General features: G+C 44.7%; 2 protein-coding genes across 2 annotated transcripts in view; both read left to right on the top strand.

Annotated features, from left to right (window-relative positions):
• The window catches only part of LOC143805932 (ATP synthase subunit C lysine N-methyltransferase-like), a 76062-nt gene extending 66059 nt beyond the window's left edge, over positions 1-10003 (top strand). The window contains exons 4-6 of the mRNA XM_077285694.1: positions 8747-8912; positions 9057-9169; positions 9483-10003. Of these exons, the coding sequence (XP_077141809.1) occupies positions 8747-8912; positions 9057-9169; positions 9483-9746 (543 nt within the window). The 3' untranslated portion in view covers positions 9747-10003. The remainder of the gene's footprint in view (positions 1-8746; positions 8913-9056; positions 9170-9482) is intronic.
• Positions 10004-12769: 2766 nt separating this feature from the next.
• On the top strand, positions 12770-18362 carry PLK2 (polo like kinase 2). Its single transcript, XM_077285684.1, has 14 exons — positions 12770-13071; positions 13817-13924; positions 14049-14165; positions 14258-14387; positions 14667-14754; positions 14851-14946; positions 15104-15302; positions 15393-15540; positions 15641-15732; positions 15847-15964; positions 16260-16500; positions 16593-16722; positions 16884-16994; positions 17581-18362. The coding sequence occupies exons 1-14, from the start codon at positions 12841-12843 to the stop codon at positions 17770-17772; spliced, it is 2001 nt and encodes a 666-aa protein (XP_077141799.1). The 5' UTR covers positions 12770-12840; the 3' UTR covers positions 17773-18362.
• The last annotated feature ends 742 nt before the right edge of the window (positions 18363-19104 follow it).

Here is a 19104-nt window from a genome sequence, read left to right as displayed (position 1 = left end):
ACATACTCACCTGCTCCTGGCGCGGTCCCTGCATGTCCCATGGTCTCCGGGCAGCTCTTCCTGTGTTCAGCGGTCACGTGGTACCGCTCATTACAGTAATGAATATGCACGCATATTCATTACTGTAATGAGCGGTACGTGACCGCTGAACACAGGAAGACGCTGCCGGCTCCCGGAGACCATCTGACAGTGAGACTCTGCCAGGGACCGCGCCGAGTGCAGGTGAGTATATCGGGGAGGTGAGCATTACGCGATAGTCACCTTCCTCGTTCCACCGCTGCGCGCCGCTCTGTCTTCCGTCCTCTGGCTGTGACTGTTCAGGTCAGAGGGCACGATGACGCGATTAGTGTGCGCGCCGCCCTCTGCCTGAACAGTCAGTGCAGAGGATGGAAGACAGAGCAGCGCGCAGCGATGGAACGAGGAAGGTAACTATCGCAAGTGCCAGGGGCCTGAGCGAAGAGAGGTGAGTACGTGATTTTTTTTATTTTAATCGCAGCAACAGCATATGGGGCAAATGTATCGAGCATCGTATGGGGCCATAATGTGTGGAGCATCTCATGGGGCCCCTAATGTGTGGAGCATCTCATGGAGCCACAATGTATGGGGCCATAATGTGTGGAGCATCTCATGGGGCCACTATGTATGGAGCATCGTATGGGGCCATAATGTGTGGAGCATCTCATGGGGCCACTATGTATGGAGCATCGTATGAGGCCATAATGTGTGGAGCATCTCATGGGGCCATAATGTGTGGAGCATCTCATGGGGCCACTATGTATGGAGCATCGTATGGGGCCATAATGTGTGGAGCATCTCATGGGGCCACTATGTATGGAGCATCGTATGGGGCCATAATGTGTGGAGCATCTAATGGGGCCATAATGTGTGGAGCATCTTATGGGGCCACAATGTATTGAGCATCTCATGGGGCCATAATGTGTGGAGCATCTCATGGGGCCCCTAATGTGTGGAGCATCTCATGGAGCCATAATGTATGGAGCATCTTATGGGGCCATAATGTATGGAGCATCTTATGGGGCCATAATGTATGGAGCATCTTATGGTGCCATAATGTGTGGATCATCTTATGGGGCCATAATGTATGGAGCATCTCATGGGGCCACTATGTATGGAGCATCGTATGGGGCCATAATGTGTGCAGCATCTAATGGGGCCATAATGTGTGGAGCATCTTATGGGGCCACAATGTATTGAGCATCTCATGGGGCCATAATGTGTGGAGCATCTCATGGGGCCCCTAATGTGTGGAGCATCTCATGGAGCCATAATGTATGGAGCATCTTATGGGGCCATAATGTATGGAGCATCTTATGGGGCCATAATGTATGGAGCATCTTATGGTGCCATAATGTGTGGATCATCTTATGGGGCCATAATGTATGGAGCATCTCATGGGGCCACAATGTATGGAGCATCTTATGGTGCCATAATGTGTGGAGCATCTTATGGGGCCATAATGTATGGAGCATCTCATGGTGCCACAATGTATGGAGCATCTTATGGTGCCATAATGTGTGGATCATCTTATGGGGAATAATGTTTTGAGCATCTTATGGAGCCATAATGTATGGAGCATCTTATGGGGCCATATGTATGGAGCATCTTATGGGGCCATAGTGTGTGGAGCATCTTATGGGGCCATAATGTGTGGAGCATCTTATGGGGCCATCAACCTTTATGCAACATTGTATGGGGCAAATGTTTCTATGGAGCATCTTATGGGGCCATTATTAACCTTTGTGCAGCATCATATGGGGTATATTTTAATATGGAGCCTCTTATGGGGCCCATCATGAACTGTATGGAGCATTATATGGGGCTCCTGATTCAATATGGATATTCAAATACACTTAACCTACTGATATCCCAATTAATTTTACTTTTATTGGTATCTTTTTTTATTTTTGACATTTACCGGTAGCTGCTGCATTTCCCACCCTAGGCTTATACTCGAGTCAATAAGTTTTCCCAGTTTGAAATTAGAGGGGTCGGCTTATACTCAGGTCGGCTTATACTCGAGTATATACGGTACTTAAAACCAAAACAGTAAAACTAATAAAAAAAAATCAGGGTCCAAATGTTTAAAATTAAAATCCTACAGAACAAGCAGATTTAGCACAGGGTGTTAAAACCCAAAGGGGCACATTTACTATAGTAGATGTGCCTCATCTTTGGTGAGAAATTTGCCCAATTTGGGCACAAATTGTTGCATCTAGTTTTACAACTTTTTTATTTCATGATTAAAAATCACAATTTGCTCCTCATTCATTCGTGGCCGGCATAGAAGGGAGTCGTGAATTAAAATAGGACAATCAATAGCAAGTTGCATCAACATTTAGGCATGAAAAAGTAGAGCAAAGTAAGTCAAGCAATGGAGGGTGTTCAATAACACAGCAGCGTAAAGGTGTGGAGGATTTAACATCCATTACATGCTAAATTTACTGAATTTTCAGCGAGTCTAGTCTAGTTCTTTTTTTCTAGGGGCTGATCTGCAGTATGGTGTTTGGCAGCGGCCATTACACGTTGAACATAATCCGGTCACCGCCGGGGCTGCTAGCATCTGATCTGAGGGTGTCTGACCTGCACCTATCTCATAGACATGAACTATCCAAAAGATAAGGTCATCTATATCATTTGCCCGGAGAACCCTCTTTAAACTCTCATTACAAAATCCGGAAGGGTACATTAATTTTTGTCATTGACCCTCTCCTTTCACTTTCATACTTCAGTGGTGGAGACACATATATGGCCACAAGTACCCCCCATCTTCCTTCTCCATCTCCAAAGGACCCTCTAGTCCTGTATCCTGATTGCCCTCCATATGACTTTAATTCATTCTAAGACTTTATTCACATGTGACTGTTAGTCTGTGTGCTATCAGTTTTTTTTCAGCACCACATTATATTCAATGGAGTTATTCATGTTATTTTTGTATTACTTTTTGTTGACTGATGGGCTTGTCCACCACTCACAGATCAGCCATCATGTGCTGCATTACCCCCTCAATGTACAGCAAATGCATGGCCTCTGGACCAGCAGGATCAGACTATGCCCCGATTAATCAAGAACATCTATTTTCTCGCTGCTCTTGATGAGGAGACGTGGTGGCGTCAGTCGCTTCTAATTCATGAAGGGGCTGAATACATGAGCATCTGATGATGGGTGGTGTGCCACACCAGAAACTTTACTCCATTCCCAGACCGTGAGACTCGTGGTGTAGGAAACGCCACAACTCTACATGAATTAGACGAGCTGTGACATCATGCCCCATCTCTTCCCATTTTGGAGGAGCTGGAAGACATGCCAAGCGTTACAAAAAATATTTGCGCCACTCCAAGTCACTTCAAAATTATACAATTTTTCAAAGCCATTTATGTCAGAATCCTGGCGAAATTGCCTTGATGAATGAGGTCCTTTGTATCTACCAGATGTACACCAAGTTATCCATCACTGATCATAGTCTTGTTGCTCATCTGAAGGATCCTTCCTAATTGTTCAGCAATCGAAAGCACAGATGTCTGAATAAGGCCAAGTTCACCCATTCAGTGTTTGGTGAGTTTTTTACCTCAGTATGTGTAAGCCAAAACCAGGAGGGGGTGATAAATACGGAAGTGGTGACGCGTTTCAATTACACTTTTCCTCTGATTGTTCCTCTCCTGATTTTGGCTTACAAATACTGAGGTAAAAAAACTCACCAAATACTGAACGTGTGAACATGGCCTAAAGCTTACATTAGCCTGCAGCGCTGCGGATTTGAAATTTGCTGCATGGGAATCTCTGGTGTGGATGTGACTGTGTGTTTCACGCTTGGAAATGCACAGGGTGAAATGTGTGGGGGAAAAAACACCATTTCCAAACTGAGCTCGCAGCAGTATTTATCACTGCTGATTTCTCTGCGATTTTTCCCATCCAGAAACTGCTCGACATTCACCAGGTGTGAAAATAACCTAAACGTGGCAGAATTATGGTCATTATATATCATACTTTTCTCTTAGAATCAATTTGGATATTGCCCAAATTCTCCCATACATGGTAGACTAAAGTCCATTTGGCCAAGGTTTTCTTAGCTCTCGCCTTTGAAAACATTTAGGCGAACGTTCCTGTGTATGGAGGAATTTGGACAGAGAGCTGATGGCTGAATGGTTACTATTAATGGTTAATATTTCTATGGCTCTAGTCCTGCCCCCCCTGATCTTTTTCGTCAGGACTCATAACCGTATATCATTTCACCACCAGAGGGCGCATCTGTTCTAATAAAGAAATTAAGCAGCATGTGAGGAATCGGACGTCATTGCCGGTGTTTTCTAATGTAAATACACAGAACACAAGAACATGTTCATCACCTTTTTTTTCCACATTAAAGGGAATCTTGTAAGCAGAATTTCAACCCTCGAACTATATGAGCAGGTACGTTTACCCCTGGCCAATCCGTTACTGAGAAATCGGCATTATACTTTATATGCAAATGAGGCTGAATGAGTCTGGTAGCTCTGAAGCCTCTGTCACTCCAGCTCTATTCCCTGCCCAGCGCTGCCTCCTCCTGCTTGATGGACTGCTCTGTTGCTTGAAGTCACACCGCATAGAAGCTGTCAATTGAGCAGGAGTAGGTGGCGGGGAATAGAGCTGGAGTGACAGAGGCTTCAGATCTACAATAGTTCTTCGGCCACATTTGTATATCAATTCTGTTTAGATTTCTCAGTAACGGAGGAATAGACTGGCCATGTAAAGGTATGGCCAGACTTGGCTTTCAAAGAGCTACATGAGCATATACCGTACATAGTTTAGGGGTGAAATCCTTCTGAGAGATTCCCTTTTAAGCTTTGAATCTTTTTTTTATTTTTATTTTTTTGTTCATTGTAAAGGCTGATTTCTCCCTTTATTTCTATTCTCTGAGAACTCTTCCTGGGTCCGCTCCCTTGTCTGACTATGATTGCATCCAGTAGGTCACGCTTCAATCTGAGCTCCAGTCTCACATTAGACACAGGGTAACGCATCAGATCGGAGATGTCACTGCAGTATTGGCCTATCTGTGGCAAACCGGCTCGATATGGAGAAGAAAAGAAAAGTGGACCTAGTTTTTCAGGAGTAGCTGATTTGATAAATGTTTAAGGGTTAGTAGATGTTGTAATGTGATTAAAATGCAAATTTCTGATTTGATTTTTTTTTATATGATATTGACGCTCATGTCCTGATTTCATTGGGGATCTTCCTGCTCTTCTGGGTAAGTTTCTCTGCCCACCTATGTCTCTGTATGTGACTGGTGATGTGCATGCAGGGGATCGGCGACGTGGGCTGTCGGGCTCGGCGACGTGGGCTGTCGGGCTCGGCGACGTGGGCTGTCGGGCTCGGCGACGTGGGCTGTCGGGCTCGGCGACGTGGGCTGTCAGGATCGGCGACGTGGGCTGTCGGGATCGGCGACGTGGGCTGTCGGGATCGGCGACGTGGGCTGTCGGGATCGGCGATGAGTTCTACGGAACAAGGCGTGCACTCTGGAGGTATCGGGTTGGTGCAGGCTGAACCTGGATGTATTCCAGATGACTCAAAATTGAAGAAAACAACCGCACTCAAAATATGAATTTGCGTCATAAACATGAAATTTTAATAGGGAACACCACAGTGATTTAGTCAAGTGTTGAGGTAACGTTTCGACCCCTTGTTGGGCCTTTATCAAACCTCATTTTAAGGTAGAAGGCAGGAGGAGAGGAGAACAGTGTCCAAATCGGACACAGCAGCTCCGCTGGAGTACAGGGGAAAATATGAGGATCCGGGATGGCACGAAAAGGGGATGAGATCCCTATAAGCACTATGGGTCCTGAGGCAGAAGGATAGGCGGTGGTGTCATATTTTGAGTGCGGTTGTTTTCTTCAATTTTGGGATCGGCGACATGGGCTGTCGGGATCGGCGACGTGGGCTGTCTGGATCGGCTGACTTGGCGATTTGCACTCATTTTTAACAATTCTTCATATTTGTATATTTTCACAACACCTAATAATATCCATATGTTTAAGCCATGAAGAAAATATCAGAACAACACCAAATAGCACCGAAACGCGCGTCGGGTGTTGGTGGGCCTTCCTGCAGTGTTTGCCATTGGTAACTATACCATTACTTCTTTTGTTTACATCTATGCATGTTGCTATTTAGCGGTGTTACATGTGATCACTGGCACAGTGACTGTATCACATGATTATACTTATGTCTGCATTATGATATCACTGTAACGGTAATTCCTGTTTGGATAGCCCCCCATGTTCCTGTATTTGGGAGTATGCCCTTACTATTACTATAAGACATGTGTTCCTTTGTATTTAAATAAAAGTATTTATATTCATTTGCCTAGTGTGAAGTTTACTATTTGGTGTTGTATTTGTATATTTTGCCAACCACCAGGGGAAACGGACTCCATGACTCCTTTGAACAAGGATTGACATTGAGCACTGCAGTACCTCCAGCCTACCCTAGTTTTCCTTATGTTTTTGTAAGTCTATGACCACATTTTAAAGGAGGAACTGTGCAGAAAAAAAAATAACCCATACAAGTAGTTCTGATAATCATTTTGTTTTATGTTCGTGAATAGTAACATAGTAACATAGTTAGCAAGGCCGGAAAAAGCCATTTGTCCATCCAGTTCAGCCTATATTCCGTCAGAATAAATCCCCAGATCTACGTCCTTCTAAAGAACCTGATAACTGTATGATACAATATTGTTGCGCTCCAGGAAGACATCCAGGCCTCTCTTGAACCCTCGACTGAGTTCGCCCTCACCACCTCCTCAGGCAAGGAATTCCAGGTTCTCACTGCCCTAACAGTAAAGAATCCTCCTCTATGTTGGTGGAAAAACCTTCTCTCCTCCAGACGCAGAGAATGCCCCTGACGACAGGCGGCGGTCATCCTTGGTATAGGTGGCAGGAGGTGAGCGGTGTCCTAATGACATACCGCCACTAGGGGGAGACAGCGGCCCAGCAGTGGGATGTCACTAGCACGTGTGCCATCAGAAGCCGCCGTGTCTGGGATGGTTTTTATAGAAATGGCGTCACGTGGCTTAGAGAACTAGATTGCACACCAGGATAGGTGGGACGCGGCTCACTTTACAATAAGCCAAACACCCGGTACAGATGTTCAGTGCATCTCTAGCCTTGTATCCAAATACCTAGGATAAGGCAATTTTCTTGTTGGTGCTGCCCCCTGCCTTTCCCAGCTCGCTTACAATGGCATGAGGGGGGAAAAGAGAAGATGTGGGATGTCTGCGTGCCCTATTCTGGACGTAAGCTGCTGCCATTATTGGCTCTGGTTTTACATAGGACTGCAGGCAAATGTTGGCATTTTCTTCAGCCTTGTACCTTAATGTGCAAACAATATGGCTCTAAAGGGTGAAAGGCAAATTTAGGTGGAGCCCAAGGGAGCAGCTTGTGCAGGATTTCCTTCCCTCGTGTGCGGCGTACCCTCCACACCTCGTTCTGTGGTGCACCGTGATGCCACCTTACATCACGCCGAGCTGTGGCCAGACATACTGTGCCATGACTGCTGCTTGTATCCCGGGCTCTAATAACTCTGTGGGAGATGGATGTACTCATCATTAGTAATCAGAAGGAATGTACGGCTGAATGTAACGCCACACATGCCGATCAGGGCTACGTGACATCTTCACTTGCCTCTGGCTACTTGCATGCATAAAGTACATGTTAAAGGGAACCTGTCACCCCCAAAATCAAGGGTGAGCTGAGCCCACCGGCATCAGGGGCTTATCTACAGCATTCTGCGTATGTCTCTTCTTGACCCACTGTAGAAAAATATGTCTGGCCTAATTAAGAATAAATGCTGTGTCGTCACACTGTAGTTTTGATAAAATCACGGTGGGACTAGTAGACCTTCCTGCCATGTAGTCCTCCTTATTCATGAGCTCAGTATGACCCTTCCCACACCACTGATTGGCTGCTTTCTGTGTACACTGTGCATAGGCAGAAAGCTGCCAATCAGTGGTGGGTGTGAGGTTACACAGAGATCATGAATTTGGAGGACTACCTGGCAGCAGGTTTACTAGTCCTCTAGTGATAATCTCCTGCTGATACACTCAGCGTTTTATCAAAACTACAGCAAACAGCCCAGTAAGTAACACATCACTAGAATCTTCCTACATTATGCTGCTCTCAGACTAGGTGTCAAAAACCTAGTGACAGATTCCTGTTAAAGAATATGGATAGATTCAGGGGCATTTTGTTTTCCTTAAAGAAGACGTGTCACTTGCCATAAATATATATTTTACATGGTGTAAATGCCGCTGTTCTCCTGAATTTGACAATGTTTTTCTTTTGTTGCTGCATCCATGGCCTGCTCTTTCCTGTATGAATTCATAGTCTTGTTAGCCAAGAGGGCGTGGTCATAAGATCTTGGTGTGCCTCTCCTTTGGGGACCACGCTCTGTTGGTGAAAGACTAGATTTACATGTAGTGAAAAGGTGGCCATATCTAATATAGGGGGAAAAACTGTCAAGGAGCAAAAGAAAAACACAGTAGACTGCAGAAGGAGTTATCAGAGAATGTATCAGTGAGCTCCTCTGACGGCAGAGTCTGCAGCCTTCTCCTCCTCCTTCTGACCTCCTCTGTGTTGACTGATGACTGCACGAACATTGTGAAACTGTAACACCAATCTGTAAGAACACAAACTAATACTTCATGGGTATGCGTTACATGGCTTGTTCACTTTGGACAATGTCTTTATATTGGAAGGTTCCCCTGATGATCACTCGGTCTCTGGCTGCTGGGACCTTCCCAATTAGCATGAAAGGAGTCATCTGGCCGAAGCAAAAACCTTACTGGGAGCAATCTGGAGAATTCACCTGCTGTCACCGCTGTAGAGCTAGTGCAGGTCGCCCCGGTGGTCTACACCGACCCTGTAAGTGATGACGTCCATGGGGTGACATCCAATGGGTAACCCAGATTTTGTTATATTCACCCCATCCATGACCCCGGTGATGTTTTTATTTAATTTTACAGAAAATTCCTGTAATCGTGTACTAAGTGTTCAATTTCTCTACAGCACCCCCAGAGGAGAGGAGGGGCATTACAGAGAAATCATTGAAATCGGTAGACTGTCCGCATGACGGCCCTCTTGGTAGACCACCTCCGGAGGGACCCCTCTGCTTCCTGAATGTGAGACCTTCTAAATTTACTCGGAATTCCTTAAATAGACACAGACGTTGGGTGGGGGCGCGACGACGGCTTTATAGACAGAGAATACACCGGCACGGAGGTCGTTAATTTACTAGAATAGTGTTAATTGTGGATTATTATCTAAATCAGACCTTTCCCTAGATGCTTTTAATTTAATCTTGACCCTCTCCTCCAATTGGCGCAGCTCCTCTGATTCTGGAAGCGTTTTTCTCTCTCTTCTGTGCCCCTCCATTCCTAAATAATGCCTCTCACCCCACTGTTATATGATGCAAATTTCCCCTTCAACCTACAGGGCGGAACGACTTTGTGGGCGTGGCTGCTTTTTGATTGGCCAGCATCAAAGGAGATAAAAAGCGAACGCCCACAGGGAACCTCTCTGGTACACGCCCAGTTGGCTGAGAAATTTGCTTTGCACCATCATTACCATTACCAGGAGGCATATGTTTGGAACAGAGGGGCGCAGAAGAAAAAGGAAAACTGTTCCAGACTCAGTGGTACAGAGGTGATTTTCAGATTACATTTTTTTTTAAAAAATCCAGTGAACGTTCATCTTTAAAAGGGTATTCCCATCTCCAAGATCCTATCCCAATAAGTAGTAGTAATAATGTTACCAAATACCTCCAATTAGAAACGTAGTATAGTTTTTCTGATTCGCTATGTCTTGTTCCTCCTGTGCAGGCATTGCAGGACCTTAGGTGTCCATGGTTACGACCACTAGCAACTGGCTGACTGTCACTATATCAGTGGTCGTAACCATGGATACCTGAGGTCCTGCCCATGAGGAAAGAGACATAGTGAATCAGATGAACTATACTACATTTCTAATTGGAGATATTTGGTAATATTATTACACCTACGACCTATTGGGATAGGATCTTGGAGATGGGAATACCACTTTAAAGCTAATACCTGTATGATGCTGGAAGAGTGATAATGGCAGAGGTAGATCTCTGGTAAGTGGTGTTATACATAGCCGTACGATCTATCCTGTAGGGTGTGACGGGGGTCCGCACCAGCCCGGATGTCACTGCTGCAGGGTCGTTACAGTGTCATGTTGTGGATAGTGAGAGGGGAGCACAGGAGGCTGCGCACTGACAAAGAGCGATCACCTTCCCTGTACACGTCTGCGCTGACAGCTGAGGGGCGGACATGCCTGAGCTTGTTCACTGTGGGAGATCTGCGCCCCGGCCGCCTCCTACCTGCATTCTCCGCTCCCAGGGATTGCATTACACACCGGTGACAGCGGCCACAAATGTCACCACGGCCCGGACCCTATTATGGAGGAGCAGCTCCATATGTATAAAGCCTGACGAGGGTCCCTGCGGTCGTACCCCCCCCACTCAGCCAGTGACTTGTACCCTTTTAATAACTGTAAAATGAAACCTTTAGGCTATGTTCACACGCTGCGGTTTTTGCTGCGGATCCGCAGACGTTTTCCATGCAGGGTACAGTACAATGTTACCCTATGGAAAACCAAATCCGCTGTTCCCACGTTGCTTTTTTTCCGCTGGAAAATCCACGCTGATTTTCTGCGGAAAAAAAGAAGTAGCATGTCACTTCTTTCTGCGGATTCCGCAACTGTTTTCTACCTGCACCAATAGGAAAGTGCAGTTGGAAAACCGCAGTGGAATCTGCAGGAGAAACCGCACAAAAAACCGCAGGGAAATCCACCGCGGTTTAGCACTGCGGGATTTCCAAATCAGGACCTGAAAAATCCGCAGAAAAAAAAGGATGGCGTGAACAAGCCCTTATATCTTGTACTTTGTTATTCAGCTATTTTCCAATTTCAATCTGCCTAAAAAATAATGGAGACGTTCCTTATAGCAATCATTACACGTGATCGGTTGGGGGGCTGCGAGGACCCCGGAGTTTACGCTTCTTTAAATGCTTGTTTTTGGGAACTAAAAGTTAGAGTTCCCTTTTATAGCTCATTAAAAATTAAAAATGTGCAGCGTCTGGCAATCCTAGCCTTTGTCTCATTGCCTGTCGCCGCCTGCAGAATGAGGCAACTGAGGATCTGTCAGTGAGCGCATTGTGACAGTCTGGTGGCTGAGTAGTTTCCTTTTCAGCTGATTTATGACCGCAGACCACATTATTACATATTTTTAGAGCACCATTTATTCCAGGGTGGATGTGCGGAGACATAAGAAGCCTGGAAAAAACCAAAGTGGTGCAAAATTTATAATAGAACCCAATTCAAAAGAATGATTTTTGGCCCCAAAGATCTGCATTAAAGTGACACCTATATCGCCAACCCAGCTCCTAGAAGACTATGGAGTCAGAAATGGTGCAAACGGGTCACTGGCAGCACCACCACGCCGAGGCTGCCAATCTGGTTGCTTCTTCAATTTTTTTTAACTCGTCCTATACAAGACCTGTAATCTGATTAGTGGCTACAGCACCAGTTTATCTCTAGTATAATGGCGACAAGAATTAGAAGTGTCCAGTGTACAGCACTACCTGGAAACCGCTGAGCCATTCACAAGCCTGATGTTTATCCCTTAGCCACCACTAGGAGGAGCTCACCACACAGTGACCTATTATTGCCTGCACCGAGAGCTCCCCCTAGTGGCTTCTGCAGGGATTTATTTATTTTATTTAATCAAAACCTATCATCAGTCATCACCCCTGATGTGTCTGTCTCCGTGAATACTTGTATGTCTCTAGAATTAAGAATTCTGTAGCATTGTTTTCTGTCTCTGCATTGTGCTCTTCCTGTTATTCCTCCTTTTAAAAACTATATAACTAAATTGCCAACAGGGTGTTACCATTCCTTGTCAAAGGGGCGTGTCCCTACATAGTCTGATACTACGCGCTCTGATTGGACAGTGGGTTTGTCGGTACGCCCCTCCCCGCCCCCAGCTGTCAGATTATTCATCTTATATGTGGCAACAGCCTCCATCATCTGTGTCCTCACAGGGTTAGATAAGACCCTATATCCGCCCCAGACCACCCTGCATAGCAGTATTAACCCCCTGCCCACCCTAGACCACCAGAAATATGGGAGAGGAAGGGAAGTATGGGAGTTTTATAAGAATGTAGGATAAATAAGGGTTAAGATGTGGGAGGATTTCTCCATTCCCATCATTAATACCTATAGAAAACCTCCTCTTATCCTTTAAAATCCCAAATTTGACCATCACGTTCCCTTTGTCTACACGTACAAGTGAAAAATTGCAAATAATCCATCAATAATTACAATATGTTAGTAGATACAGCACTGGCAGCTGATATAGAGAGATGGATATACTATCACACCCCACTATGTATATGCCACCACCATAATTCCTATACAAGAGCCATGGCTGTTGCTGTAGACATTCCCTAGTCTGGGTACAGAACGGGTTAACTGTCCCCGTACCAGCCATGCGCTAACCCCCCTATACAGAAGAATGGTATTTTCTTTTATACAGTTGTTTTCATTCATATTTGTTTTTTGGGGGCTACCATTGCTATGATCGGGGGGGGGGGAGGGTGCACGGATGACGGCCAGCAGCGGCACTGCAGAGGGATATGTCCAGGCAATGTCCCCACAGAGGGAGGCGGGGTGTGACGAGTGAGGGGCGTGGCCACAGCTTATATAAGGCGGTGCCGAGGTTGCAGCCGGCAGACAGCGCTGGTTCTCGCAGGGGGTGGAGTGGGAAGGAGTGATGGAAATACTGAGGACTATTACTTACCAGCCAACCACCGGGAGCAAGATGTGTGAGCAGCAGCAGGGACTGGGCAGGGTGTGCGACAACAACAGCCGGAGGTGGAAGCTGCCGGCGGAGGGGGAGCAGCACGGCCATCACACCTGCACCGGCTCCGCCACTGAGGTGTCCAGGATTATCACCGACCCCAGCACCGGCAAACGTTACTGCAGGGGCAAAGTGCTCGGCAAGGTAAAGAGCTGCAGCGCTGCCCGGGATTACACGGAGGCTGGTGCCCCGGAGGCTGGTGCCCCGGGATGTGCAGCCGCTCAGGAAGAAATCGGTGGCTTCATGTCCTCAGGCTGCGCCCCGTGCACTGCGAGCGGTCACTGCGGACTGTGTGAGGACTCGGCTGGGGAGCCATTGTAGTATTAGTCATTCATACTCTCCTCCATTAATAAGTCACCTTCTGCTCCATTTCTTTTCTTTTAGTGGCAAAATCGGAAGATTCCAGTATTGAAATCTGCTAGATCTTGGCTTCCTCTTTCTGCTATTGTTTAAAATAAATAATACTAATTATTATTAATGATACTATCTATATATATATATATATATAAGCAGTAGCAGAATTAAGATGCTCCTGTTGCTAAAAAAAATATATAGATAAATATCTTTAGCGACAAGAACTTTATTCTGATATTGTTTATAGAAGAAAAAAAATATATAAATAAAAAAAAAAATAATAAAAAAAATATATATATATTTTAGCAACAAGTCCTGGGCTCAGTGTCCAATAACAATACACGCTCATAGAGATAGCTCCCTTGTGGGATGGTTTGTCGGTTGTGGATTCGGAGGGTCTTTGTATTTGATTTTTGTCTTTATTTCCCCCATCTGCATATTTAATATTTGCAGCGTGTAGTTGTGGGGTTAAATGGAGGGCGATGTTGCAAGGCTTCTTTGTTTAGGACCAAACCTTATTCTTCCTTCTTTGTAGGGAGGATTTGCGAAGTGCTATGAAATGACAGATTTGACAACCAACAAAATCTACGCTGCCAAAATTATCCCGCACAGCAGGGTGTCCAAGCCTCATCAGAGAGAGAAGGTGGGTGATGTGTGATTGTGCGCATATCTGGATTATTAGTCCCAAGTTGCTTTTTATTTTTTGAACTGAATTATTTACCAGAATAAAAAAAAATTATATATATTTTTTTATTTTTTTTTTCCAGATTGACAAAGAGATTGAGTTGCATCGGACCCTGAACCACAGGCACGTCGTGCAGTTCTATCACTATTTTGAGGATAAGGAGAACATCTATATCCTGCTGGAGTACTGCAGCCGCAGGGTGAGTGTTCTGCATCCAGTGCGCCCGTCTGGGGGCTGTGCCCCATCGCTCCCTGGCACCAGCTAATGACGTCTCTCCTATTGTTTCTCCAGTCTATGGCACATATACTGAAGACAAGGAAAGTGTTGACAGACCCTGAAGTGAGATACTACCTCAAACAGATCGTGTCTGGCTTGAAATACCTACATGAGCAAGAAATCCTGCACAGGGATTTAAAATTAGGTGAGTTCTCTTTAAATACAAGTGCTGGCGAGGCAAGCCTTAGTGTTTGTAGCCTAAAAGTGCAATGCATTCTAGAACTGTGACGTTTATAGATGTAGCAGAGCCGAACTTGTGCAGCTCTCGATCGTGAGTTGTAGCAGAGGCGAGCGGTCGTTTGGCACATCTATGCCATGTAATTGATGCACACATTCTGATTTTGAGATTGCAACGTTTGTTTGTTTTTTTCATTCATGGTACTAATATATATATATTTTTTTTCTTCTTTTTTTTTTTTTTTAGGAAATTTTTTTATTAACGAAGGTATGGAACTGAAAGTGGGTGACTTTGGCCTGGCAGCTAGACTCGAGCCTATGGAGCAAAGAAGAAGGTACAGTCATTGACCAATATTCACCCTATTGTGCGGTGGATTCGGCTATACCTCTCTAATGCGTGTTGGCTAATTTTCTGCCCCGTTTTTCTGCAGAACGATATGCGGCACACCAAATTACCTCTCACCCGAAGTGCTTAACAAACAAGGGCACGGCTGTGAATCGGACATCTGGGCTTTAGGATGTGTAATGTAAGTATTTCTCGTGATAATAATCCATCATCAGAGGTGGGATGGGGATTTTAGGCTCGGATACAACTTCGCATGTTATATCCTCTTGTAACTTGCATGTAGCACTGATCACGTACATGGATAGGTGATGACCATTTCCTTTAATTTTCTTCTAAAGGTACACCATGCTGCTTGGGAGACCTCCATTTGAAACCACAAATCTTAAAGAGACCTACAGATGTATTCGGGAGGCGAGGTACTCCCTGCCGTCTTCACTAATGTCCTCTGCAAAGCATCTCATCTCGAGCATGTTGTCCAGGAACCCGGAGGACAGGCCCAGTCTTCAAGAAATCGTGCAACACGACTTTTTCACCCAGGTATGTAGTGATTAATTTGTGGGAATGTTCCTTTGTGCCTGCTGCTCATGGCCCATGCAGACAATAACTGGCCGCCTCTTTTCCCTCCAGGGCTTCACACCTGACAGGCTTCCTTCTAGCTGCTGTCATACCGCTCCGGACTTCCACCTGTCAAGTCCGGCTAAGAGCTTCTTTAAGAAAGCGGCTGCAGCTCTGTTCGGAGGAAAGAAAGAAAAGGCAAAATACTTGGATAACCACAGTAAGTTTGTTTCTTCTTACAGTAACTGATGGAGCGGAGACCTCGGCCTTCATATCTTGTCTGTTGGGCCCTTATCTAACCAGGCTCCATTGCTTTACAGATAAACTAGCCAAGGAAGATGAAGAAATTTACAAGCTGAGACAAGACTTGAAGAAAACCTCCATATCTCAGCATAATCCCAGGACCGATGAGGTTAGTTTCTTATTGCTAACGGTGGGACGTGAGGGGTTTTATTGTACAGAAACGCACCTTATTTTTGGGTCTTGAGCTTTGTTTCTTATGTTCTTCTTGTTTCTTGACTTCCAGGAGATCAAAACCATCTCCAAGTCAAATGCCCTGGACAAGCCTGACAAGCAGCAGATGGGCGACACGATCCGAATGATTGTTCGTGGCACCCTGGGCAGCTGTAGCAGCAGCAGCGAATGTAAGTACACCCATCAGACTATTGACAGTCACGGCGCTAGTGACTATTGGCTCAGTTATCACTCCGCACAATTGGGCTCTCGGCTGCCTTGGCACTGCTACAAGTCAGAACATTGACGACACAATTATCAAAAAAAAAAAAAATGTGAACGCTGCCTAGAATAAACCAGAACATAATTGCATAGAGCTCCTACAGAACAGGCTGCACGCTGAGATTGCTGAATATGTGCCAAGAGCTCCCTAGGCACGCAGACTCGCCTGTCATTGGTAGTAAGTTATCCATTACTCATTTTCAGGTCTAGAAGACAGCACGATGGGCAGCGTGGCCGACACAGTCGCCAGGGTCCTCAAAGGCTGCCTAGAAAACATGCCAGATTCGGATTGTATCCCTAAAGAACACTTGACCACCTCATTTCACTGGGTGACCAAATGGGTCGACTACTCCAATAAATACGGCTTCGGGTACCAGCTGTCGGATCACACGGTTGGCGTGCTGTTCAATAATGGGGCACACATGAGTCTACTGCCTGACAAGAAGTAAGTATTGCATATGGGCTGTCATCACCTTATTCTTCTACTCCTCCACCGGTTTGGATGTCTTATGCTTACGTCTCTTGCCTTTTTTGCAGGACTGTGCACTACTACGCAGAACTTGGCCAATGTTCCATCTTTGCTGCTACTGAAGCCCCAGAGCAATTCATCAGCCAAGTTACTGTCCTGAAATACTTTTCTCATTACATGGAGGAGAATCTCATGGATGTAAGTAGCCACCCTGATATCTGACACGCTTTTAAACCTAGTGGAGCAAAGTCTGAAAAATATAACAACCTATATGAGCCCAATTGATATACTTGTGAGGCTGCTAGTACATAGTGTCTACTTCCCCCTTGACTAATGATTTTTTTGTTTTTTCTCTATAGGGGGGTGACTTACCTGGTGTCACAGATGTGTGCAGACCTCGTCTATATCTCCTTCAGTGGCTAAAGTCTGACAAAGCCCTCATGATGCTGTTCAACGATGGCACATTTCAGGTAACGACCTTTCTCTCCACACCAAGTGTTTGTGTTGAGCCAACTATGGTTATAAGGGTTTCTTTTTTAATATATAGTCTGTAGCTCGGCCTTAAAAGTAACTGGTTGTATGTCCTTTCTATGGATAGGAAGAGCTGAACAGATTGCTATGTCGTTTATCGAGAGTAGATTAAGTATAATTCCCTTCTTTTGCTCTTAGTAGTCCAGTAGGCGGTCTTAACCAGTAACATAGGACCACCCACTGGACTACCAAGTATTGAAAAGAAGGGATTTCATTGAAATACAACTGTTACTCAGAGTTTATATGTATTCTTTTAATCCCATACTTTACTTCATGTGGAGACCAATGGCGAGTCGTACTTAACTGATAAGTCATTGGACTCATAATCTTGAAAAAGTAGGAATTTTATATAGGCTGTACTGCATTTTTGTCACAACCTATATATCAATCTGCTTGGCAGATTACTATGTTGTTTGCCAATCAGACTAATGTGACAGTAGGTCTTTTAGACCTATAAAATGACTTGTATAGATAATGTGATGGCTCATAAATGACTAAACTGGTTCCTCCTCTTCATATAAACAGGTGAATTTCTACCATGATCACACAAAAATCATCATAGCCAACCAAAGTGATGAGTATCTTCTAACATACATCAATGAAGACAGGATGTCTACAACTTTCCGATTGAGTACACTACTCATGTCCGGTGGCTCAAACGACCTGAGGAACAGGATGGAGTACGCATTGAACATGTTGATGCAAAGGTGCAATTAATGGGACTGACGGTTACCGGGAACGTAGAGGATGATAAAATCCTTCACTGTGAGAACACAAGTGTCGGGCATCGGAACCAAGCACGTTGGAAAGCGGAAGTGGTACGAAAACAGACTTCCTACGTAGCACGCTGGGCTGGAACCAGACTGGACCAGAGATCAATACTTTTGGCTTTGTTGGACCAGTTTTGAAGGTTACTTTTGTGGAAAGTAATTCTATTGGATGATGAACCTTACTGGGAGTCCGTCAAAGCGGGGTGACGATGTGTTTTGCGCTATGGAGATCATCTTGGTGGTCGCGGATTTGAACTGTGAACACTTTCACGATTCCGATTTGAATGTTGGCGTTGGAGGACAAGAATGTGATGTGGAATCGCTGTGATCGACGCAGCATACTGCTGCTCAACTGTGAACTATGGCCATATATAATATATATTTTTGTTTTAATACCCACGTTTGTGGCTGGACAAGTGCATTCCTAGTTATTATAATAATTTATTACAGCCCAAAGTGAAGTATTTATGACCTTTTTTTGGACATTATTTTAAGTATACATTGTATACGTTGTTGGCAATAAATACATGAAACTACCGATGTGTTTTTGCCATTATTTTAGCAAAATGGATAAGAGAATTGAATTTGATGTGTCTTCAATATGCATTATACATACACTTAATGGTACAACCGACAGTCATTTACTCATCAGAATAACTACACGTATTAGTTCCCAAGATCAATGTTTTAATTCTTTCAACAATCCGGTTGATGGAATGTAATATAACCTGTAATTGTGGGCGTCTGTAAGCTGCACATAGTTGACTACAAGTTTCTAGATCGCTGTCCAAAGCCAACATCTGAAAAGTCGGAATTACATATTGATTGGTAATGGACCTGGAAGCTACTGGACACCTTAATAAAGATCCAGGGTGTATAATGGGAACATGAAAGAAGGTGACATGAATGGGTTATGTTCCTATATACTTTAATATAGTTCATTGTGTAGGCTGGTTCATGGCATAAAATGGGGATAGGGTGTCCACTGAGAACAGATGAATCATGCCTACCGAAAACAACCACTGATGTCAACCTAAGACTCTTAAAACATTGTACCTTTTTATAGCAATCTTTTACACTTACCCTAATTTTTCATTAAACCTATTGAGGGGGCTGGGAAAGTCTTGACTGCTTCATTCTAGTAAGGCATCTAATTCCGATCTGGAGATGACTGTTAACGAACAATTAGAGAACAATATTCATCCAGATTTCTGTAGGTTGGCATTTAGTCTGTTACAGGAACATTATCACATTTCAACCTTAAAAAAAAAAAAAATTA

The sequence above is a fragment of the Ranitomeya variabilis genome, chromosome 1 (genome assembly GCF_051348905.1).
Source record: "Ranitomeya variabilis isolate aRanVar5 chromosome 1, aRanVar5.hap1, whole genome shotgun sequence".
In the NCBI taxonomy this organism is placed as follows: domain Eukaryota; kingdom Metazoa; phylum Chordata; class Amphibia; order Anura; family Dendrobatidae; genus Ranitomeya; species Ranitomeya variabilis.
The sequence above is the reverse complement of the archived record's forward strand: the minus strand, read 5'-3'. Positions and strand labels throughout refer to the sequence as shown.

Coding starts and splice junctions, on each gene's coding strand:
- PLK2 (XM_077285684.1), top strand. CDS start 12,841: ATGGAAATACTGAGGACTATTACTTACCAGCCAACCACCGGGAGCAAG. Junction 14,947..15,103: donor TGGGCTTTAGGATGTGTAAT/GTAAGTATTTCT, acceptor TTTCTTCTAAAG/GTACACCATGCTGCTTGGGA. Junction 16,723..16,883: donor TGGAGGAGAATCTCATGGAT/GTAAGTAGCCAC, acceptor TTTTCTCTATAG/GGGGGTGACTTACCTGGTGT.